This window comes from Anopheles funestus, chromosome 3RL (assembly GCF_943734845.2).
Source record: "Anopheles funestus chromosome 3RL, idAnoFuneDA-416_04, whole genome shotgun sequence".
In the NCBI taxonomy this organism is placed as follows: domain Eukaryota; kingdom Metazoa; phylum Arthropoda; class Insecta; order Diptera; family Culicidae; genus Anopheles; species Anopheles funestus.
In genome coordinates, this window is record NC_064599.1 from 52,045,949 (window position 1) to 52,071,742 (window position 25,794).

The 25,794-nt window shown below is 42.9% G+C and overlaps 3 protein-coding genes across 7 annotated transcripts in view; 1 reads left to right on the plus strand and 2 right to left on the minus strand.

Moving 5' to 3' along the window:
• LOC125767227 (uncharacterized) overlaps positions 1-25,794 on the plus strand; it is a 133,898-nt gene that overhangs the window by 45,578 nt on the left and 62,526 nt on the right. The gene's annotated exons all lie outside the window — the stretch shown is intronic.
• The window catches only part of LOC125767221 (uncharacterized), an 82,365-nt gene that overhangs the window by 37,355 nt on the left and 19,216 nt on the right, over positions 1-25,794 (minus strand). The window lies entirely within an intron of this gene.
• On the minus strand, positions 368-5,859 carry LOC125767217 (uncharacterized). Its single transcript, XM_049433568.1, has 2 exons — positions 4,918-5,859; positions 368-2,162 (listed from the first exon to the last, which is right to left on the minus strand). Exons 1-2 carry the CDS (start codon positions 5,173-5,175, stop codon positions 789-791), a joined length of 1,632 nt encoding a protein of 543 aa, XP_049289525.1. The 5' UTR covers positions 5,176-5,859; the 3' UTR covers positions 368-788.

The following is a 25,794-nucleotide window of genomic DNA, read 5'->3' on the forward strand; positions in this document are numbered from 1 at the left end:
AACGGAAAGTACAATTTTCTTGAGAATTGATTATAAAAAAGTGAATACGGAGGTGTCCAGTTCTTTTGTAACTCATTATTAACACGACATACTACAGTGGGGATGAGATTTGCGACTTCAAAACTCAAATTTTGTTAAAAAATCATACAGTTGCTTCTCTCGACGAACTGCTATTTTGAATTTTGTTTATGGTTTTCATCTTGACAGATTGATTGATCCAAGAAAAAAGTCGATGAAGCTTTCATCGACTCCAACGAGCAACCATAATGCAAGTTTGCTTTCCGTTTGAATTGTGACTTTCCGTTTGTGAAATTTCCGTTTGCGTTTCATAATAGCCCTGATAGTGTAGCAGATAATATCTAATCTGCTAGACAGCTAGTATTAAAGTAACAGCTATTACAGAAATCAGACTTTGGGATCGGTATTTAAGAAATAGACAACACAAGTATGCAACCCAAATTTATAATGACCCACATAAAGTGATCGGTAGCTCTTGTGCGCTTGTGATAATGACGGAATGGGATGATGCTGAGTCGACCTTTAGATTGCTACTAATCCTTTTTTATTTTATCGTCATCTTCTGACAGTCATATTACTAATACTACGTCCTAGCTTTATGTATAATTCCTGAATTCCTAAGTATGTGTAATTCCTGAATTCCTAAATGTGTGTATAATTCCTGAACTAATTCAAATCAACCCTTTAGGTCCCAAACATTCCGGTCACCAAAAACGAATGTTTTTAATTAACTGCTTTAATTTACTAATAATTCATTTCGTTTTCAATCATTAATTCTCTTCAATTGGTAAAGGAGCTATTCTATGCACTGGCCTACGAATCTCCTTTCCGTTCGAACATTTCACCGTGACTACTCTCGTTACGCCGTCCTTTCCTGGATGTATTTCTGTAATTCTTGCTAACGGCCATTTACATACTGCCACATTGTCTTCTTGTAATACTACTAATTTTCCTGGGACAATTGTACATGTGTTCTTGTTCCATTTTGCACGTTTTTGCAAAGTTTGCAGGTATTCACGGTGCCACCGTTGCCAAATATGTTGCATATGTCGTTGAACTATCCTCCAATGATTGAGCCTATTTGTTGGTATCTCTGATATATCTATTGCTGGTACCGTTTGTAAACTATTTCCAACAAGAAAATGCCCTGGTGTAAGCGCTTCCATATCGTATGGATCTTCTGTAATGGCTGTTATTGGACGCGAATTTAAGCAAGCTTCTATTTCGGTTAAGAGTGTTGTTAAATCTTCGTATGTTAGTTGCCCTGTACCTAGCACACGTTTCAAATGAAATTTCATTGATTTGACCGCTGCCTCCCAAAGGCCTCCGAAGTGTGGTGCAGCCGGTGGTGTAAACTTCCAACGAATTTCTTGCTCAGAGCACCATCCGATTATCGCTTCTTGGTGTTCTTTGGAGTTTAGTAGCTTGTACAGATCACGCAGGTTGTTATTCGCTCCTCTGAAATTGGTACCATTATCCGAATGCAACTCCGCAACCTTTCCTCGTCTGGCGACAAATCGACGCAGTGCGGCTAAAAATGCATAAGAGGACAAATTAGAAACTAGTTCAATGTGTACAGCTTTTGTTACAAAACAAATGAATATTGCAATGTAACACTTAGCAGGCACTGCACGGCGATGTGATCCCTTTGTGTAAATCGGTCCAGCATAATCCACACCGCTGATTGAAAATGGTCTCGCTTGTCGTACACGTTGCTGCGGGAGATCGGCCATTGGCTGCCGCACCAAAGAAGGTCTGCATCTGGTACACCTTACACACGAGTGTACTGTGCGTTTGACTGCGTTCCGCGCACCCATGATCCAATACCGTTGCTGGATTGTGCTTAGCATCAGCTGCAAACTGGCATGGTGGAGTATTTTGTGATACTTGTGGGCAATCAACTCTGCCAACCTATGCCTTCCAGGGATGATCACAGGATGTCTTCGCTCGTCCGGTATGTCAGCATTTGACAAACGGCCTCCCACACGTAACACTTCATCTTCACCCACTATTGGATTGATGAATTTTAGTGACGACGTTCGCATCACAAGCTGTCCGCGTTTTAAGCATTCCAGTTCTTTAGCGTAGACTTCCCTTTGCACTAAACGGATTGCAGTTATTTCGGCTCGTCTTAGTTCACACACCTCTAAGTAAGCTACGCGATGTTTGGTTCCCTTTAAAGTTTCTATGAACCGAAAACAATACGCCACCACTCTTTTCAGTTTTGTAAATGAACTTACTCTTTCGCACAGTTTGTTTATAAGACTAGGTTCCTCTACTACACTTGTCAAAACCGAAGGCACACATTTTTCTTCTTTCGAAGTTTCATGCCTATTGTCTGACTCTAAGGTATTTGGCCAATACTGTTCGTCCTTTATAAGCCAATCTGGCCCATGCCACCATAGCTTATCTTCGCTGACTTCACCAGGATTTCTTCCTCGCGATACTGCATCTGCTGGGTTTTGAATACCGGGCACATGCCTCCATTCACACTCTTTAGTTGCCATTTGTATTTGTGATACACGGTTGGCAACGAACGTCTTCCAACGACTAGGTGTAGAATTTAACCAATGAATAACTGTGCTAGAGTCCGTCCAACAGAATGTCGGAAAAGTCTCCCCTGTAGCCTTCCGAATCTTAGTTAATAGTTTGCTCAGTAAATGAGCTGCGCATAGCTCTAATCGTGCTATCGAATGTTTCGTGGCTAATGGAGTCACTTTGAATTTGGACACATATAGACGCGAGATTGTTTTTATTTCATTTGAGCTTCTCACGTACACACACGCACCATAACCGCCTTCAGACGCATCACAAAATCCGTGGATTTGAATAACTTTTGCGTCTTCTACTGAAACATGTCTCGGAATTTGTACTTCTTGTAAAAGCACCAATTGTCTCTCAAATTCTACCCATTCGTGTCTCATTTTTTGTGGAATTTCATCATCCCAACCACTTGTGTTTCCGTTTACCCCTTTTAATGTCCATACACGTTGCATAAATTGCTTCGCTTTAGCCTTCACTGTATCTACGATCCCCAATGGATCATAGATTTTGGCGATCGTACGGAGTACCGTTCGTTTGGTACATGGCTGATTACTTTCCGATGCTGATATTTTTATGCTTAATGTATCGGCGAGTGGATTCCACACAAGACCTAGCGTCGATAACGAATCTTCCTTTGAGCTTAACGCAATGGTATGTTGAACACTGTCAAACTCGTTAGGAAGAATATGTGGACGATTTGAGCCCCATTTTCGCAATGGAAATCCACCTTTAGCTAAAGCGGCTTTGGTTTCTTCACACAGTTGCCTCGCTTCAATTTCTGTATCTGCGCCAGAAATGAAATCATCCACATAGAAATCGTTCACTCGCGATGCTGCTAACGGATAATTGTCTTTATGATCTTCTAGCGTTTGATTCAACGTACGTATCGCTAAGAACGGTGCAGACGCGGTTCCATAAGTTACGGTGTTAAGTTCATACGTTTTGATAGGCTCGTTTGAATGTTCTCTCCAAAGGATACGTTGAAACTTTCGATCATCTTTATGAATCACTACTTGGCGATACATCTTCTCTACGTCGCCCACTACCGCTATGGCTTTACGTCGCCATCTTAAAAGGATGTGTGTAGAGTCCTGTTGCACTGTAGGACCTACCTTTAGAATGTCGTTTAGAGAACGACCATTAGATGTTTTGCACGACGCGTCAAACACTACGCGACATTTTGTCGTGCTACTGTCTTTCTTGAAAACCGCGTGATGCGGCATATAATAGCCTTCATTAGAGTTCACATTGTCCTTGACACTCATGTGCCCCAATCGAATGTATTCGCTCATGAACATCTGATACTGTTCCTTCATCTGTGGCTCTCTCTCGAACCTCCGTTCAAGTCCTTTTAATCTACGTGTCGCTATCTCCGCGGATTCTCCCAATTCTTTCCCTGACTTGAATGGTAGTCGCACATTGTACCTTCCGTCGGTTTCACGCGTTGTAGTGGTTTTGTAATGTTCTTCACACTCTTCTTCCTCAACACTCCATAAACATTGTTCCTGCACTTCCTCAATGTTGAAAAAGGCCTGCATTAATGACTTTATGTCGTCTTGATCGTTTTGACTAATCACTGTGCATGCCATGGATTGTCCACCATTTTGTTGATTGTATGCACCACTATCCAACTATCCAACCCAGTTCACTCTCTAGCAATGTTGGAAGTCCAGGATTTAACTTAAGCGGGTTTGCCTTTATCAACTCAACAAACGTTTCAGCTCCGATCAACATATCAATCGGATTTCGTTCGTAGAAACTCGGGTTCAATACCGCCAATTGAACATCTTTAGGAATGTTCCATCCAGTCACATTAATCGTTTGAGACGGGAGATCCGACGTAATTTTTGGCAACACCAAAAACTCTAAACATGCTGAGTATTCTGTGACCAGCGACTCGATCGTACCAACAACCGACCCTGCTACCTTCATTACCATTCCTCCAACTCCAGCAATTTGTTCGTTTGATCTCGCTCTTCTCAATCTTAGTGCCTGTGCCAAACTTTCCGTAATAAAGTTTAATTGCGAACCGTTATCGAGCAACGCTCTCACTTTATGTGGTCGATTGTTTAGGTCTAAAATAATCACTTGTGCTGTTGAAAGGATCACCGTTTCCTTAGACTCCGTATCTTGAGCAATAGCCGCTAATTTAGATGTCGAAGGTATTTCAGTTTCTGAATTTTTATTCATTTTGCATAATTTTGTGTGATGTTTTCGTTTGCATTGCTGGCACACGAAAGACGACCTACAATCACGCGATGAGTGTCCCTTCCGCAGGCAATTGAAACACAAGCCAAATTTCCGCACAACTTCTTCGCGATTTATCGGACACAATTTCACGAATTGTTCACACACTTGTATATGATGTTGTTCGCTGCACATAGGACATTTCGCAACGCCATGTTTCATAATGTTCGCTTGTTGCACAGGTAACGCAACATACCGGCCATCTCGTTTTCCATGTTTGCCGGTCACCAAGACGGAATTGGTTTGGATATTGTTTGTCACATTCTGGGCCGAACTCTTTAATATATTCACTCTTTGTTCAAGAAACGATATTAAACACTTGTAATCGTCTGTTTTATCATCCACCGAATGCTGTTCCCACGCCATTAAAGTTTTCTTGTCCAATTCGTAGAATAGTAGGTTTGATAATGGCGTGTCCCATGTATGAACAGGTTCATTCAACCGCTCTAATCCCCTGACTAATCTACACGCTTCGTTCACGACTCGTGCTAATTATTCCGTGGAATCATTGCTCATTTTCTCCAATGAAAAGAACGCTTTGAAATATTCCCTTTTTAACACCTTCGTATTGTCAAATCGTTTCAACAATGCTTCCCATGTCACACTGTAATTGTCCGATGTTATTTGAACATGCTCAAATTGACGAGCCACATCACCTTTTAGTGCAGAGAGCAGATATTGTATTTTTAACACTTCTGGCATGTCTGTCGAATCATGCACCATCGATGAAAATCGATCCTTAAAGGTCAACCATTTTGTTATCTCACCGTCGAAACTCGGGAGATCAACCTTTGGCAGGCGAAGATGCGGCTGTGTTCCTGCACTGAAGGTTGTGTTTGCCTGTGTGCTGTTAAATAGACACGAAGGCCCTGACTTCGTATTAGCCTTTAAGAAAAAGGCTCTTATCTCGTGATACCTTTTGTTGAACTCTCGTCGATCCCTTTGCATCGCATCGAATGCATCCGCATCGTCCACTGTTTCGTTGAACTCTTTACGCAGTGCGTTGAACTCACTCACGAGTTCCTCCAGCTGTTCTGAACGGTCTGTAACGCATCAATATCGGCGTCGAACCCCTTCACGAACTCCTCGAAATCTTGAAGGGTATTCATGATTTCCACCTTCTTCAAGTTAATAATCTTCACTCTTTTGTCACTGGTTGGCGGCATTCCGATTGGTTTGTTTTTTAAGCAATTAATACGCTCAAATACAAATTGAGTTGTACACCCTTGACAATCTTTTTACGTACGCGTTAGAATGCACGCACTTTTTGGCGTCGCTTAATGTGCGTTGGCTTTAGCACTCACACTCACTAACACACTGCGTTGGACATTAACCTCTGTGCGTATTTCAATGATCACGGCGGTGATATCTTCTTCGACTGCTTACAACGGTGCAAATTCAGCGTTTTGTAATAACGCTAATTGTATCGTAAGCCACACGCACTCTCTGTTCACTTAGCCTGTGAACCTTTATCGTTCGACGGTTGCCTTGCAGTAGTAGCACACACACACTGGAATGGAGTGGAGAACACACCGTTCTGTACGAAATTTAACTATTTCGTTCACTCCCACTTGATGCTCAGCAAACTATTGATTAAATCACTTATCACCGATTGTATCCGGTTGAAATATCTGATTTTACAGATCCGGTTCGAAGGACCAATGATCGGTAGCTCTTGTGCGCTTGTGATAATGACGGAATGGGATGATGCTGAGTCGACCTTTAGATTGCTACTAATCCTTTTTTATTTTATCGTCATCTTCTGACAGTCATATTACTAATACTACGTCCTAGCTTTATGTATAATTCCTGAATTCCTAAGTATGTGTAATTCCTGAATTCCTAAATGTGTGTATAATTCCTGAACTAATTCAAATCAACCCTTTAGGTCCCAAACATAAAGTAAATGAGTCCAATGCAAGTAGGCTACATACATGTGCTGCATAAGCATTAGCCACAACCATTGGAAACGTCAACAGGTAGAACCCGGATGATTATTTAATAACACCAAATCAAAAATCAAAACTGACCCGCGCAGCGAAGCCCAAAATTGTTTACGAGGCAAAACATGTCCACGCTATGACAAAAGCGTTTAAGCGCAAGAAAGTAGGCCAACCCGCGAGGCTCCGCCCAAGAACGACAAAGGCGTCAAACTTAAGCATACTTTTAGAATGATATATAATAAAGTACCGGGCCAAAGTAAGACAGACTTAATCTGGACTTGGCATAGAACGTAACCAATCTGTGTCCGTTTATTTCCAGACCGTTGAGTGTCCACTGGTAAGGCCTCAGTGTGTCCAACCTTTACTAAGTCCCAAAGATATATCCGCGCTTTGCTAATTTTCACCAAGTGATGGAACGCAAGGGAAGACAGTCCGATGATAAGCAAAGAGGCAAACGCAGGTAAGGTCGAAACCTGTTACAATACAATAATAATCGAGGGTATCAAAACAGAAATGGACGAGAATATCCACAAAGTTACAACAACAACTATACTCAACAGAACAACTATTACAGAATCGAAAGACCTAGAACGGTAAATAGAAATCCGACATGGAGAACTATTGGCAACAGAAATGTACGCCTGGCTACAACAACAAATGATCAGGACAACAATTTTTTATACCAAACGACAACTCAAAACGACACATATACACATTAAACCTTTCAGGTGCAGACTATGTAAAAATTAAATTACAAATTACAAACAATGAATATTGTACATTATTAGTTGATACAGGCGCTTCTGTATTCTTAATTAAAGCATGTAAAGTAAAACAAAATACTTACATCAATACTAACAATTTAATCACATTAAGAGGAATTGCTAACAATCCAATTAGTACACTAGGTTCAACGTATTCACAAATTTATTTCAACAACACTACTATTAATCATAAATTTCATTTAGTCTCAAACTATATTAGATATATTATACTGAATGGAATCACTTTATTAGGTTCACAATGGCATAGAAATATATCATCTGTTGGAAGATGGAGATATAGATGGAATCATCTTACCCGCACGAAGCGAGGTAATACGAAGCGAGAGACTATGAGGTATTAAAACAAAATACAAAGCAAAAGTCTTTAATAGGTTAAGAAAATATAATCTTAAACTTGACCCGGAAAAATGTCATTTTTTCAAAACAGAAGTAATATATTTAGGGCATAAAATTTCTGATAAAGGAATTTATCCAGATGATTCAAAGTACGAATCAATAAAGAAATTCCCAGTACCAACTAATGCAGACGAATCTCCACGGTTTGTGGCATTTTGCAACTATTAAGAAAACTCATAAAAGATTTTGCCAAAATAGCAAAACCATTGAATAATCTAATTAAAAAGAATGTAAAATTTGAATGGACAAAATAATGTCAAGATGCATTCGAAATATAAAAGTAAAACTTGCTATCACCAACCATATTAAAATTTCCGGATTTTACGAAGCAAATTATAATACCCACAGATGCTTCAGAAATGGCTTGTGGAACAGTATTATCACAGATAACGGATGGTAATGACCACCAAATAGCATTTGCCAGCAAAGGTTTCATTGCAGGTGAAAAGAACAAACCAACAATCGAAAAAGAATTAACAGCAATACAATAGGCTATTGACTATTTCAAACCATATGTATACGGAAGAAAATTCTTAGTATGAACAGATCATAGATCTTTAGTATATGTGTTTGGTATGAAAAACCCGACTTCTAAACTAACAAGGATGAGACTGCATTTGGAAGAATTCGATTTTAACATTGAATTCTTAGCTGGTAAAGCAAATGGAACTGCCGATGCACTGTCACGAATAATGATTAACGAATAATGAAGATAAATTATAAGCATCAATACCAAAGCTAAAAACTGAAACAATACTTATGGTCAATACAAGAGGAATGGCAAGAAACCAAGTCTTGCAAAAGAAACAGGAAGAACAGACAGGGATTGATCACCCCACAGCCTGGGAAGTAAATAAGTCTTCAGAAGTTAGAAAACTTCTTAAAATAAAATTGGCCGTAACAAACAAAACTATTGAGCTCCAGGTACAATTAGAATAAACGAATGATAGCATATTCTAATCTTATTCCCCTCAGACAATAAAAAAAATAGCAATCAAAGCTATATCCGATATGGAAATTGTCGTATATACTCCGCCCAGGTGGATAAAATCGCAGGATGAACAATTAAAAATAATCGCAGATTATCATGTGACCCCTTCGGGACGACACATAGGCCTATATCGATTGTATAGCAAACTAAAAGAAAAATATAACTGGAAGCATATGAAGACGGATATCCGCAAATTCATACAAAAATGTCAAGCATGCATAACGAATAAAACGACAAGACATACGAAAGAAGAAACAGTTGTGACGACAACTCCTTCAAAACCATTTGACGTAATAGCAATAGATACAGTAGGACCACTACCGAAAACAAATAATAACAATAGATACGCCGTAACAATTCAGTGTGAACTAACCAAGTATATAATAATAATACCCATTTACAACAAAGAAGCTAACACAATAGCAAAAGCATTGGTAGAAAACTTCATACTAACATTTGGAAATTTTGTAGAACTAAAATCAGATCAAGGTTTGGAATACAACAACGAAGTGTTGAGGAAAATTTCCGAAATTCTCAAAATTAAACAATCATTTGCTACAGCATATCACCCACAAACAATAGGAGCATTAGAAAGAAATCATAGAAGCCTAAACGAATATATAAGGAGTTACACTAATGAACACCACGATGATTGGGATCAATGGACAAAATTCTATGAATTCGTTTACAATACCACAATGCACACAGCTACAGGATATACACCTTACGAACTAGTTTTCGGAAGACAAGCTAATTTACCACAAGATATATACAAAACAAAAATAGATCCAGTCTACAATATAGAACAATACTATAACGAAATGAAATTCAAATTACAGAAAACCAACGAAACAGCTACAAACAACCTAATTAAATCAAAATTCAGGACACAAAGCGTATTAAACCAAAATACTAATCCTAGTAATGTTAAATTAGAAGACCAGGTATACCTTACAAACGAAAACAGAAGAAAGTTAGACCCGGTATACATTGGACCATTCACAATTATAGACATCAATGACACAAACTGCGTTATAAGACATAACATAACAGACAAAGAAACAACAGTACATAAAAACAGAATAAAAACGCAAATGTAAAGAATAATGTCATTCCTTTCAAGTCATAACATAATTCTCCTAAAGAGGGGAGGTGTAGCAGATAATATCTAATCTAATCTGCTATACAGCTAGTATTAAATTAACAGCTATTTAAGAAATAGACAACACAACCATGAGAAATAGGCAACACAAGTACGCAACCCAAATTTAGAACCCACATAAAATAAATGAGTCCAATGCAAGATACATGTGCTGCGTAAGCATTGGACACATGATTATTTAATAACACCAAACCAAAAACCAAAACTGACCCGCGCAGCCCAAAATTGTTTGCGAGGCAAAACATGTCCACGCTATGTCGAAAGCGTTTAAACGAATCGAAATCGTTTAAGTAGGTCAACCCGCGTTACCAACAGAACAGAACAGAACAGAACAACAGAACCAACAGAAGAACAACAAAGGCAAAGTCAAACGTAAGCAAACTTAAAAATGATATAATAATGTACCGGGCCGAAAAGCAAGACAGACTTAATCTGGACTTGGCAGGGAACTTAACTAATCTGTGTCCATTTATTGTAACGTCTCAATGTTTCCTACGTCCGAAAAGTCCGATGATAAAACAGGTGACTTAACAGGTGAAATCAAAGCCTGTTACACAGGCACCATACGCCTTTTCCGATGCATCACTAAATCCGTGTAACTCTATGACTTCTGCGTCTTCAGCTATCACTCGACGTGCGACCGTTATCTCTGCAACATGAATTATGTCTTGCTTAAAATTCATCCACCTTTGTCGCAAGTCTCCATCCAGCGGTTGATCCCAGTCGATCTTCTTCTCCCACAGTTCCTGCAGGAAGCATTTTGCGATTACAATAACTGGTCCGATTAGCCCCAAGGGATCAAACAAGCGTGCTGTGTCGGAGATAACACTGCGTTTGAAAATTTGTTCGACACAATTCCAATTGGGTATGTCGAAACCTAGGCTGTCTGCTTTTGGTGACCATTTTAATCCAAGGGCTTTAATGGATTTGTTAGGATGTATCAACAGCTCCGAACCCATTTGACGCAGTTGGGTTGGAAGCGTACTAAAACTCTCCTTTGAATTAGATGCCCACTTCCTTAGATGAATACCAGCAGACTGCAACAACTCGGCCATTTCTTCACATAAACGCTTGCCTTGTTCGACAGTGTATACACCACTAATCATGTCGTCCATGTAAAAGTCTGTCGCCAAGGATTGTGAAGCCACAGGGTGCGATTCCTTTGCCTCTTTTGATAATGCTTGCAGACACTTGGTGGCCAAGTATGGAGCTGATGATGTTCCATATGTAATAGTTTTCAGTTGATACGTACGAATTCCACCATGTTCTGTATCTTCCCAAAGATACGTTGTAACGGACAGTCTACTTCTGCTATCCATACTTGACGATACATCGCAACGGATTTCCAGGTATCCAGTGCAGCACTATCGTTGAATCCACCCAAAATGTGCACTTTATGTCGCGTTTTAAGCTGCTCTGTAGTTTTTTCCACAAATGGCACAGTAATAAAGCGCCCGACAATTCCAACCTTGGTAGCATTACTCTTTTCTGTTTCCTTGCATTTTCAATAGGCGCTACCTTGGACTTGGCACACATCAGCTCTACCTTTATAGTGTTAAAAATAATGTATATATATATATATATATATCATTATGGCAATGTGTCACACCTTAGATTATAGCATATATAACACCTTAACTGTAAGCACCTCAACTACACAACCAATAAAAATAGTTTAGTTCACATCCATCAGCCACGGCGTGTGTACACGTTTCATCACCGGCTCTAACAGGTTATGGGCCCAGAGCGCTAACGGTCTCAAGAAAAAGTGAAACAAAAAGAAGTGTTCTATAATTCGCGGAAGTGGTGCATAAAAGTTTGAGCTAAAAATGGATGAGAAAATACGCATAGCAAAGTTATCAGCCGAAAATTGGGCTACGTGGAAAGTGCGTGCTCAAATGGTACTAATAAAAGATGATCTTTGGGATGTGGTACAAAATGACCTGCCAACGCAAGAGGGACAAGCAAAAGTCGAGTGGAAAAAGGCAAATGCCAAGGCTAAAGCCACGTTAATTTTGATGATCGATGACGATCAACTAACTATCGTTAAAGATTGTGTCAATGCAAAAGACGTGTATGATACACTAAAAAATCATCACGAACGAACGACTAGAAAAAGCTATGTGGAACAAATTATACAAACGGGGACATAAAAGAACACATTCGAAAGTTTGAAAATATAAGCGAAAAGTTAAGTGCTGCAGGAATAAATCTGGAAGAAGAAATAAGAATCTGCATGCTTCTAAGAACTCTACCACCATCATACGACGGCCTAGTAACAGCACTGGACAGTGCTCCTGAAAACAGTATTTCACTGGAATCGGTGAAGGCGAGAATCATCGATGAACAAAATAGATTGGCAGAGCGCAACGAAAATAATGCGAAAAGTGAACAGGCGTTTCACAGCCGAAACTTCAAGCCGAACAGACAAGTCATTGTTTGTAATTTCTGTCGAAAACCGGGACATATGAAGAAGGACTGTCGCCGTGCTAAAACCAACACATACAAGAAAACAAAAGATGAAGCTAACTTTGCTTTTGTTACAAACACATGGAAAGAACGTGGATGGATTTTGGACAGCGGTGCAACCACACATATGTCAGGAGACAAAAAGCGATTTGTCGAATTGACCGAATGTGTTGCTGAACCTATAACAATAGCCGATGGAAGAAAAATATGGGTACAGGGAAAAGGCGATTGCAAAGTCGATGGAGTAAATCAAAATGGCGAAACTGTAACAATAACGCTGAGCAACGTCAAATATGCGCCGACCTAGCAGCGAATTTGCTATCCGTACGAAAAATAACTGAAAAACCGTTCAAAGTTATTTTTGAAAAACACGGCGCAAACATCGTCAATCTTCAAACCAACGAAACGGCAGTTGTTCGGGAACGTAATGGATTGTACGTGCTAGGACATACAGAATCGGCAAATGCGGTGTTCGACAAGTATCACACTGATAGTTGTGAACATAACCTGCATAGAACTTTTGGACATCGAGATTGGAGAGCCATCGAAACAATGATTAAAGGTAAAATGGTGACAGGGATTAATTACAAAAAATGTGGTATAATGCATGAATGCGAAACATGTCTAAAGGGAAAATTAACTAGATTACCTTTCCATTTAAGGGAAGAACAAACATCCCCAAAAGTTTTAGATGTCATACATACAGACGTATGTGGTCCACTAGAGATAGAAACACCAAGTGGCAACAGATACATAATGACGCTGATCGATGATTATAGCCGTTATTCAGTAATTTTTCTGCTTAATAACAAATCGGATGTTAAACATAAAATAATGGAATACGTGTCTTGGGTGAGAAATTTGTTTGGCAGCAACCCCAAATTTATAAGATCTGATGGAGGGGGAGAATATAATAACATAGAGCTGTTAGAATTTTATAGAAAAGAAGGAATCGAACCCCAATTTACGACACCCTATTCACCACAGTCTAACGGAGTAGCGGAAAGGAAGAACAGATCACTAATAGAAATGGCAAAGTGTTTACTTTTTGACGCGAAACTGGACAAAAGGTTTTGGGGAGAAGCTGTACTTACAGCTAATTACATACAAAATAGAACTTACACAGCTCCGATAAAATGCACTCCTTTTGAAAAATGGCACAAGAGAAAACCGCATGTTAGCCATATGAAAATGTTTGGAAGCGTAGCATACGTACACATACCTCAACAGAACCGTAAAAAATTAGATAAAAAGGCGGAAAAACTAATTTTTGTAGGGTATGCTGCTAACCACAAAGCATATAGGTTTCTTAATACTGTTACAAATAAAGTAACTATAAGCAGAGATGCTCGATTCATTCATGAAATAAAAGATAAAAATGATATCGAAGAACAACCAGATAAAGAACTTGAAATAACCATAGAAAAACAAACAGAAAAAGAGGCTAATGAAATTAATACTCCGATAGAGAATGAAGTACTAAATGGAAAAGAGGCTAATGAAATTAATACTCCGATAGAGAATGAAGTACTAACTGAAAAAGAGACTAATGAGATTAATACTTCGATAAAGAATGAAGAACAAAATATAAACATTAGAAGATCAAATCGTGCGAACAAAGGAAAAAATCCAAATTATTTAGGAGATTACAATCTTTCCTATTTATCGGAGATAAGTATCGACAAAAATGAGCCAACAAATTACATCCAAGCTATGGATGACAACAATTGGAGAAAAGCTATGGAAGAGGAGCTAAAAGCTCATGAAAAACACGGAACATGGAATTTATCAGAATTACCAGAAGGACACAAAATAATAGGGTCAAAATGGGTATACAAAATTAAAAGAAACTCAGATAATAAAATCGCAAAATTTAAAGCTAGACTGGTAGCTCAAGGATTTGCTCAAGAATCTGGAATAGACATAAATGATGTATATGCCCCAGTAACGAAACAAACTACGTTCCGTATTTTCTTAACGATCGCTGCAATGAAAGGCATGAAAGTAAATCATATTGATGTAAAAACTGCATATTTGTATGGAAATTTGGATGAAGAGGTTTACATGAAACAACCTCCCGGTTATGAAGAACCAGGAAAAGAACATCTGGTATGCAAATTAAATAGGAGTATTTACGGATTGCGACAATCAGCAAAATGTTGGTATAAGAAATTAAGCCAAGTCTTACTATCGATTGGATACGTTGCAGCAAAAGCAGACCCTTGTCTCTATTCAAAACAGACTGAAAATCAAAAGTCATTTCTAATGGTATATGTAGATGATATACTTTTGGCCTCAAACAACAACAAAGAAATGGAGGAAACAATAAGTAAACTAAAAGAAGAATTTAATATCACTGATTTAGGAGCAGTTCGGAATTTCCTAGGTGTAGAAGTAATAAGGAAAAATAATACCTTTCTCCTTAATTTGAAGAACTACATAGTAAAACTACTTGAAGATTTCGGAATGACTGACTGTAAACAAATATCCACTCCTATGGATGTAGCTTACTCAAAAACCCTAGTTGAAGGAAAGAGCTTCATAGATGCTACAAAATACCGAAGCTTAATTGGCGGACTTATTTATCTAGCAGTAGTGGCTCGACCAGATATAGCCACTAGTGTAGCAATTTTAGGGCGAAAGTTTAGTAATCCAAGTGAACAGGATTGGATAGCTGCAAAACGCATATTGAGATATTTAAAAGGGACAATAGATTACCACCTCGAACTAGGTAATAATTCCAAACACAAACTGGTCGGTTACTCTGATGCAGATTGGAGTGGTGATATAGAAACACGCAGATCCACTACTGGAATGTTGTTCCAATACGGTGGTGGAACAATAATGTGGGCTAGTAGACGCCAACAATGTGTATCACTGTCCTCTATGGAAAGTGAATATGTTGCATTAAGCGAATGTTGTCAGGAAACAATCTGGATAAGGCAGCTTCTCACAGATTTCGGAGAACATCAAAAATGTCCGACCATCATAAATGAAGATAATCAAGGATGCATAAACTTCATCAAAACTGAACGCATAAGTAGAAGATCCAAACATATTGACACGAAATACCAGTTTATCAAAGAATTGTGCGAAAATAGAACGATAAAAATTGAATACTGTCCAACGGATAAAATGAAAGCAGATCTTTTGACAAAGCCGTTAGGACCCCAAAAGTTACATGAAAGTTTGGAACAAATAGGACTAAGAAAAATAGATATGTCACATTGAGGGGGAGTGTTAAAAATAATGTATATATATATATATATATATCATTATGGCAATGTGTCACACCTTAGATTATAGCATATATAACACCTTAACTGTAAGCACCTCAACTACACAACCAATAAAGATAGTTTAGTTCACATCCATCAGCCACCGCGTGTGTACACGTTTCATCACCGGCTCTAACATATAGTACCATATACCGATGTAGTTCGCATATAGATGCAGGCACCATACGCCTTTTCCGATGCATCACTAAATCCGTGTAACTCTATGACTTCTGCGTCTTCAGCTACCACTCGACGTGCGACCGTTATCTCTGCAACATGAATCATGTCTTGCTTAAAATTCATCCACCTTCGTCGCAAGTCTCCATCCAGCGGTTGATCCCAGTCGATCTTCTTCTTCCACAGTTCCTGCAGGAAGCATTTTGCGATTACAATAACTGGTCCGATTAGCCCCAAGGGATCAAACAAGCGTGCTGTGTCGGAGATAACACTGCGTTTGAAAATTTGTTCGACACAATTCCAATTGGGTATGTCGAAACCTAGGCTGTCTGCTTTTGGTGACCATTTTAATCCAAGGGCTTTAATGGATTTGTTAGGATGTATCAACAGCTCCGAACCCATTTGACGCAGTTGGGTTGGAAGCGTACTAAAACTCTCCTTTGAATTAGATGCCCACTTCCTTAGATGAATACCAGCAGACTGCAACAACTCGGCCATTTCTTCACATAAACGCTTGCCTTGTTCGACAGTGTCTACACCACTAATCATGTCGTCCATGTAAAAGTCTGTCGCCAAGGATTGTGAAGCCACAGGGTGCGATTCCTTTGCCTCTTTTGATAATGCTTGCAGACACTTGGTGGCCAAGTATGGAGCTGATGATGTTCCATATGTAATAGTTTTCAGTTGATACGTACGAATTCCACCATGTTCTGTATCTTCCCAAAGATACGTTGTAACGGACAGTCTGCTTCTGCTATCCATACTTGACGATACATCGCAACGGATTTCCAGGTATCCAGTGCAGCACTATCGTTGAATCCACCCAAAATGTGCACTTTATGTCGCGTTTTAAGCTGCTCTGTAGTTTTTTCCACAAATGGCACAGTAATAAAGCGCCCGACAATTCCAACCTTGGTAGCATTACTCTTTTCTGTTTCCTTGCATTTTCAATAGGCGCTACCTTGGACTTGGCACACATCAGCTCTACCTTTATAGTACCATATACCGATGTAGTTCGCATATAGATGCAGGCACCATACGCCTTTTCCGATGCATCACTAAATCCGTGTAACTCTATGACTTCTGCGTCTTCAGCTACCACTCGACGTGCGACCGTTATCTCTGCAACATGAATTATGTCTTGCTTAAAATTCATCCACCTTTGTCGCAAGTCTCCATCCAGCGGTTGATCCCAGTCGATCTTCTTCTCCCACAGTTCCTGCAGGAAGCATTTTGCGATTACAATAACTGGTCCGATTAGCCCCAAGGGATCAAACAAGCGTGCTGTGTCGGAGATAACACTGCGTTTGAAAATTTGTTCGACACAATTCCAATTGGGTATGTCGAAACCTAGGCTGTCTGCTTTTGGTGACCATTTTAATCCAAGGGCTTTAATGGATTTGTTAGGATGTATCAACAGCTCCGAACCCATTTGACGCAGTTGGGTTGGAAGCGTACTAAAACTCTCCTTTGAATTAGATGCCCACTTCCTTAGATGAATACCAGCAGACTGCAACAACTCGGCCATTTCTTCACATAAACGCTTGCCTTGTTCGACAGTGTCTACACCACTAATCATGTCGTCCATGTAAAAGTCTGTCGCCAAGGATTGTGAAGCCACAGGGTGCGATTCCTTTGCCTCTTTTGATAATGCTTGCAGACACTTGGTGGCCAAGTATGGAGCTGATGATGTTCCATATGTAATAGTTTTCAGTTGATACGTACGAATTCCACCATGTTCTGTATCTTCCCAAAGATACGTTGTAACGGACAGTCTGCTTCTGCTATCCATACTTGACGATACATCGCAACGGATTTCCAGGTATCCAGTGCAGCACTATCGTTGAATCCACCCAAAATGTGCACTTTATGTCGCGTTTTAAGCTGCTCTGTAGTTTTTTTCCACAAATGGCACAGTAATAAAGCGCCCGACAATTCCAACCTTGGTAGCATTACTCTTTTCTGTTTCCTTGCATTTTCAATAGGCGCTACCTTGGACTTGGCACACATCAGCTCTACCTTTATAGTACCATATACCGATGTAGTTCGCATATAGATGCAGGCACCATACGCCTTTTCCGATGCATCACTAAATCCGTGTAACTCTATGACTTCTGCGTCTTCAGCTATCACTCGACGTGCGACCGTTATCTCTGCAACATGAATTATGTCTTGCTTAAAATTCATCCACCTTTGTCGCAAGTCTCCATCCAGCGGTTGATCCCAGTCGATCTTCTTCTCCCACAGTTCCTGCAGGAAGCATTTTGCGATTACAATAACTGGTCCGATTAGCCCCAAGGGATCAAACAAGCGTGCTGTGTCGGAGATAACACTGCGTTTGAAAATTTGTTCGACACAATTCCAATTGGGTATGTCGAAACCTAGGCTGTCTGCTTTTGGTGACCATTTTAATCCAAGGGCTTTAATGGATTTGTTAGGATGTATCAACAGCTCCGAACCCATTTGACGCAGTTGGGTTGGAAGCGTACTAAAACTCTCCTTTGAATTAGATGCCCACTTCCTTAGATGAATACCAGCAGACTGCAACAACTCGGCCATTTCTTCACATAAACGCTTGCCTTGTTCGACAGTGTCTACACCACTAATCATGTCGTCCATGTAAAAGTCTGTCGCCAAGGATTGTGAAGCCACAGGGTGCGATTCCTTTGCCTCTTTTGATAATGCTTGCAGACACTTGGTGGCCAAGTATGGAGCTGATGATGTTCCATATGTAATAGTTTTCAGTTGATACGTACGAATTCCACCATGTTCTGTATTATTATTATTATTATTATTATTATTATTTATTTATTAGTCAACGGACTCTTGAAGCCCACTCGACAGCGTTCACAACATGAAAATGACTATTTAAGACGTTAGGAATCCGAGGTAGCGCGCTGGATACTAATGTTGTCGACGAAAGTCGCAGTTGTTATGCCTGGCTCGAACGCATCGGAGACATCGTTAAAGTTGCGACACATGACCAGGAAAGGGTCGGATGATCCAAACACTGTGCGCCGATTTTCCACCGCCAACAAGGATCGCGTCCGGAGAGAACGGGCCGGAACGTAAAGGTTGATGGACGAGAGTAGTGTAGCAGAGTCGACGTGGCCATTCAATAGACCCGCTACGAACAATCTCCTAGCGTTCAGCAACCTTTCCTCGAGGGGCGATAGGCCAAGCAGCAAGCACCTGGTCCGATAGTCCAGTTGGCGATCCCAGGAACACAAGGCGAAGCGCGTAAATTTGCGCTGGATGGACTCGAGTCGTGCAAGTGGCCGAGCTGCCGTAGGCCACCAAACGACATTGGCGTACTCCAATACCGATCGGACGAGCGAACAATACAGCGTTTTAGCGCACACAGGATCACGGAGCTCGCGGGTAAGGTTAACAACCAGACCGACCAAACGATTTCCCCTAGCGACAGCGTGTTCGAGCTGATCATTGAAAGATAGTCTCGAATCTAGAAGAATGCCAAGATCTCTAATGCACTGCTTTCGTTCAAGTTCGAGGCCATCAATTTCGTATGCGAATGTTACCGGGGCTTTTAAACGGCTGAACGTTATCACACTGCACTTCGCGGGACAGATTGCCAAGGCGTTACGTGCACACCAGGAGTTAAACTGCTTGAGCGAATCCTGCAGCACAGAGTGATCATCGGAACAGCGAATCGCACGAAACAGTTTCGCATCGTCCGCGTACAAAAGGTGATTGTTGGATGGCAGGATCGTTGAAACATCATTGACGAAGATAGTAAACAGCAAAGGACCCAGATTGCTACCTTGCGGCACTCCAGAAGACGCCGATATGGTCCTAGATAAGGAGTCGCCTATCCGTACCTTGTAGCAGCGATCGGTGAGATACGATCTAAACCAATTAGTTAATAAATCAGGAAAGCCCAAAAAGTTCAGTTTGGCCAGCAGGATGCGATGTGATACGCTATCAAACGCAGCTTTGATATCAGTATAAACGGCATCAACTTGAACTCCTTCATCGATCGAGCGGTGGCAATGATTTACAAATTCCAATAAATTGGTCGTTGTTGATCGTTTAGGCATGAAGCCATGCTGGGTCGCACTGATGTAGTTACGAGCGGAGGCTAGTAGCGGCTCATAAACCTGTAGCTCGAACACTTTAGCGCAAGCACAAAGAGACGTGATGCCGCGATAGTTAGCTGCGTCAGATTTACACCCCTTTTAGTAGATAGGGACCATCCAAGAATTCTTCCATACCGAAGGGAATGTGCCAGACTGCAATGATTCGCAAAAGATTTTAGATAAAATCGGAGCGATTGAAGATACACAGCGTTTAAGTATGATCGCAGGTATGCCGTCCGGTCCCGGAGCGTATGACGATTTGAGGCGTCTAATCGCGGTTGCGACACTTTCCGCGTTAATAACAGGCAAAGCTGGACAAAGGGCTCCCATGGGCGTGTTGACCAGTGCGGCGTCTACGGTCTCGAGATCCACGACATCCGGTTGGAATGAATCCGCGAAGCGTGTAGCAAATAACTCGCACACCTCGGCAGGTGTAGTCGCGAGGGTCCCACCGTAAGTTATGGTACTCGGAAGGCCAGATGTATTACGTTTATTGTTGACAAAATTCCAGAAGAACCGTGGGTTACGGTGCAGGTTGAATTGGACACGGTATAAATATCTTCGGTAGCAAGACCTATTGTAGCGCCGGTAGAGCGAGTGCACGGTATTGTAATGCTGCCTTGATGTTGCCGAACGCCGCGCACGCAGATTCCGATATGCTACACGTTTAGCTTTTTTCAGAGCTCGTAAAGTACGATCACCCCACGGTGGTCCCCCGGGTGGTAGCTGCAGAGGCACGCATTTGCGCAGCGCGTGTGACATAAACTCAGAGAAAGCCTTAACTGCTAGGTCAAGGGAAGCGTAATCATTGCAGCTAAAACGTTCGTCAAAAGATGAAATCAAACTCTCAAGTTTATGAATATCGGCCCGGGCGAAGTTCAGACGCTTTCCAGTGGTGATATTAGCAGCTAGATTAACGGGTGCTATTACATCGAACTCAAGTGGTGGGTGATGATGATCAATCGGGAGCAGAGGATTATCGCTGACTGATACCACCGATGAAGCGGACGCTGTTACTGAGTTAGCGAATATAAGATCAAGGACGTTGCCAGAGGAGTTGATCTTGTTATTAATTTGAAAAAGCGCGTTGTGATGTAAATCATCGATGAACTGAGCGCGACGTGTAGACAGAGAAACTGGCTCAAAAAATTCGAAAGAAGTATCGGTATCGGCGATCGCAGCTGACCAGGAAATCGAAGGTTGATTAAAGTCACCAATAAGCAGGAAACCGTCGCCAGGCCGCAGAGATGAGCATATGTTGCTGATGCAGTCAAGAACCGTGCTGATCGTTGTCGCGCACGCACTATGGCTGGGAGGAAGGTAGACAGCAACAACGAGCAGGCGAGTATTAGCGAACAGGATACAAACACAGATTATCTCGAGCGCCGGGTGATGCAACGGGATCTCATATGAATTGAGCGATGAAGAGCAAGCGATCAAAACTCCGCCACCGCGAGAGCAAACACTGCTAGCGGCGTTCCTGTCACAGCGGTAAACACAGAAGCTCTTGTCGAAAAAGAGAGCAGATGGTAAACTTGAGTCCAGCCACGTTTCGGTGAGAATAATGACGTCATGATCAGCTTCCAACACCGATAAACTAAATTCTCTATCCTTCGAACGCATGCTTCGGACATTCTGGTAGTAGAAAGAAATACGTTGTGATTTCATCGCTGCGGTCGCTAACATTGATGATGAGTGCAGAGGATCATTTCGGGTCGGAACCACCGTATTCGTCCTGCACGGTAAAGCATCGGTGATAGTGTGAGTGACATTATACGATGATGTTTGCAAGTGCTGTGGTAGAGCGCGGTTATTTAGGAAAAAACTGGTCCAAAGTAGTTTGGTGCGTTCTGGTATTAGCATTCGTCGTAGGAAGTTCAGTTGGAGAAATCAGCGTGTTATTCGGGTCAGGTGGTGAGTGAGTATGATCGGGAGTCATTGGTTGAAGCGACGGTGATTGATGAGAGTAGGCGACATTCTTGTGCGTTTTGTGTGTTTTTGCCTGTTGAATACGCGCAATAAATTCACGTATCTGCAGCCCAGCCGGCCAAGATTCGGGGGAAAGTGCTTTAACCCGAAGCGCGGCGGTGATTCTCACCTTGAATGAGAGCGCTCTTACTGAACGTGGATCAGTACCTTTCTTCAGCAGGCAGAAACCGATAGCATCTTCGGTATTTAAACAATTTTTCACCATGGTGACAACTTGGTCAGCTGTGACGGACGGTTCTACGCTCGAGATGTGTATCCACATGTAATTCGGTCGTGTTGACAGTGGTAATGCAGTTGCAGAAGTGAGTGTGGTATTAGTGCCTGTGATTGTCGGTGGTAGTGATGGTGCGTTGTACGGGATGCTTTTCGAAGTTTGGGTAACGACGGGGGGTGCTGGCGTGGCAACGGTGTTGGTATCAGATGGTGAACAAACATCTCTGTATAATCTACGACGTTTACTGGCCGGAAACAAAAATCTTCCCAAAGATACGTTGTAACGGACAGTCTGCTTCTGCTATCCATACTTGACGATACATCTTTTCGATGTCCGCCGTTAGCGCATATTTTGGCATACGAAATCGCATTATAATGCTCAATAGATCTTCTTGAATTACCGGACCGACTAGCAAGGCATCATTTAATGATATTCCAGAATCCGTCGAACAAGAGGCATCGAAAACCACTCGTAGTTTCGATGTGAGCAATCTTTTCATTTACTGGATCAGGATCGATTTCTACCATGTACCCTAATCGCAGATATTCATTCAAAAACTCCTGATATTGTGCCTTCAATTCAGGGTTGGCATTAAGCCGACGGCTCAACGAGTGGAGTCGTCGTTTGGCGATGGTGTACGAGGTTCCTAGCTTCTTGATCTTAACTCGATCCTTTTTTTTTTAACAATTTAAAAGATTTTGTTTTATTCAGATTTTTTTTCCCTGAACAAATCTTTTACTCCTTCTTCTTCGACTTCCCCCGCTAGGGTTTTGCGAAGAAGTTTGATTTTTTCCTTTGACTTCCGATTTCGACCATTCATTCCAACCCCATTGGCCTTAAGAGCCCTCCCCAAAAGAAGTCCTCCGTTAGCGACCCTACGTCGCTGCTTCCGTTAACGAAGCCTCCTCTGCCGGAGTTTGTCGAGCTGGAGCGCGACCTCTTTCTGCAGCTGTCCGCTGTCGTCGTGCCCTCTCCATCTCGTTCCTTCTTCGCCGTCTTCGGATCAGCTCCACCTCCGATGGCGCAGCCCGACGTCTCCGACCTCCTCCGGAAGGAACCGGTGGCAGCATTCCATCCCTCATTCGACCTCTCCATATTCGCTGCATATAGATCCGGCGCTCACGCCTCATACGCAGCGTCTCAGGGGATGGTGGTCTCCCCCTGCTGCGTCTGGGAATGGGGGGTGGCGCTGTTCCCAGCCTCTCGGCCTCGACTGCAGTCCGCAGTATCTCGTCGTCACGAGCAGCTTGCGCCGCACGCACATCCGCCGCCAGTTGCTGCTCAGCTCTATCGTTTGCTCGCGCTCTACCGTATGCTCGCGCTCTAAAGCAACGACCTCGAGCCGCTCGATCGGTTGCTTCCTGCTGCTGTTGACCATACAGCGAAGATTGCAGATCGGCCGCTTCCTGAGCCTCTGGAGATGCCTGGTTGGCAGTGTTGTTGTTGGCGACCTCCTCATCTCGCCAGATCTGCTGCAACGCCGACATCACCAACTTTGCAGCCTCCTGTACGCGGCACCAATTCTCCTTACTCTCCAGCAGTTTTGATGGCAGGTTGCTGGAGTCTATTTGGTCCGCCGTACCCCAACACAACAGCTCTCGTCTCACGTCTTCAAACGCCGGACACTGGAACATCACGTGCTCCACGGACTCGACCACTCCTCTGGAGCACCTCGGGCATTCCGGAGACACGGCAAACCCGCAGACGTGCAGGAATTCACGCAGAAAGCCGTGTCCCGTTAGCACCTGGGAGAGATATAAATCTACCTCTCCGTGCTTTCGATCGATCCATGGACGCAACCGTGGAATCATACGGTGGGCCCAGCGCACGTACCTGCTGGATCCGGGAGCCACTGCCGCCTCGTCCCACTCGAGCTGCCACTGTTGTAAGGTGACCTCTCGTTCCTCGCTCCGGATCTGTCTCCTGCTGACGTCCGTGGCAAAAGACGATGCAGCCTCCTCTGGTGTACATCCCTCTGCCAGGACCTCGATATCGTCGGCGAATCCAACGATACTCACACCTTCCGGGAGCTGGACCCGCAACACGCCGTCATACATGACGTTCCACAGTGTCGGTCCTAGAATCGATCCCTGCAGAACGCCTGCAGTCACTCAACGCGTCACTGGCCCATCGCTGGTGTCGTATACGAGCTCTCGGTCGGTGAAGTAACTCCTGATGATTCGTTGCAGCTGCACCGGAACACCCTTTTTCGCTAAGAGCCTCTTCGATCGCTTGCCAACTGGCAAGACTTGTTAAATGCATTCTGAATGACGAGTGCAACAACCAGGAGACAGCGCTTGTCCCGGCTGTTCGTCCGTCCGAACGACATAGCACGTCGTCCTGCGTCCACTACCAGCTGTATCGCCTGCAGAGTCGACCTCCCCTTCCGGAACCCGAACTGGTTTTCGGCCAACCGCACCGCATCCGGATCCTCCAGCACCTCGTTCAGTCGCTCCAGCACCAGCCTCTCAAATGCCTTGCCAACGGTGTTCAGAAGGCACACTGGGCGAGAAGATGACGGGTCGCCCGGTGGTTTACCTGGCTTCGGCAGTAGCACCAGCTTCTGGCGCTTCCACTCCGGTGGAACGGTGGCCGAATCCAAGCACTGTTGGTAGAGCGCCTGAAAAGTCTCCGGATACTCGCGGATGGCAGCCGGTAAGGCTGCATTTGGCAGGCCATCCAGACCCGGTGCCTTTCTCGGGTTTATTTTGGTCGCAATTGTCCTCAGCTCCTCGATGGTCACCGACCTTATCGTCCCCGAGCAGTCCGTGTTCATCTCCTCCGACCAGACCACAGGAGGATGTTCCGGGAACAGCTCATCAACCACTCTCCGCAGGACTTCTCGCTCTCTCGCCGTCCCGCTACCCTGCAGCCGTCGAAGAACCGTACGGAACCACTGTCCTGTCTGATCATCTGCAAGGCCCTGCAGCATCTCCTTGCTGTCCGCTCCTTGCTGTCCTTGATGGCCGCCTTGAGGGCAGTTCTGGCCTGCTGGTACTGGTCAGCAGCGTCGACTCTCCCAAGACCAGAGCTCTCGCCATCCAACCTCTGTCTGGCCACACGGCACTCCTCGCACAGACGACCGATTTCCGGCGTCCACCAATAGGCTGGTCGGCCAACAAACACCTGCGACGGATACACCCGCGACATCACTCCATCGCACGCCCTCGTCAGCGCTCGTTCCAGGCCTTCCGCATTGGTGACTGCATCAGCGAACTGCGCTGCTCCCAGTGCAAGCTGGAAAAGCCGAGGACAAAACTATCTGGTCCGCCATCTCGTTCCCGCCTCTGGAACAGCCGAGGTCTCCCGTCGTCTGCCACGTGCGCCCCGACAGCAAACCGGATGTACATATGATCGCTGTACGAGTAGCGACTCAGCAACCTCCAGCACCTCTCCGGATTAGTTGCCAAATCCCGCCGGCTGATGCATGTTGAGGCGAACGCAACATCCACCCTACTGGGACGAGCTACTCCTTTGCCGATAA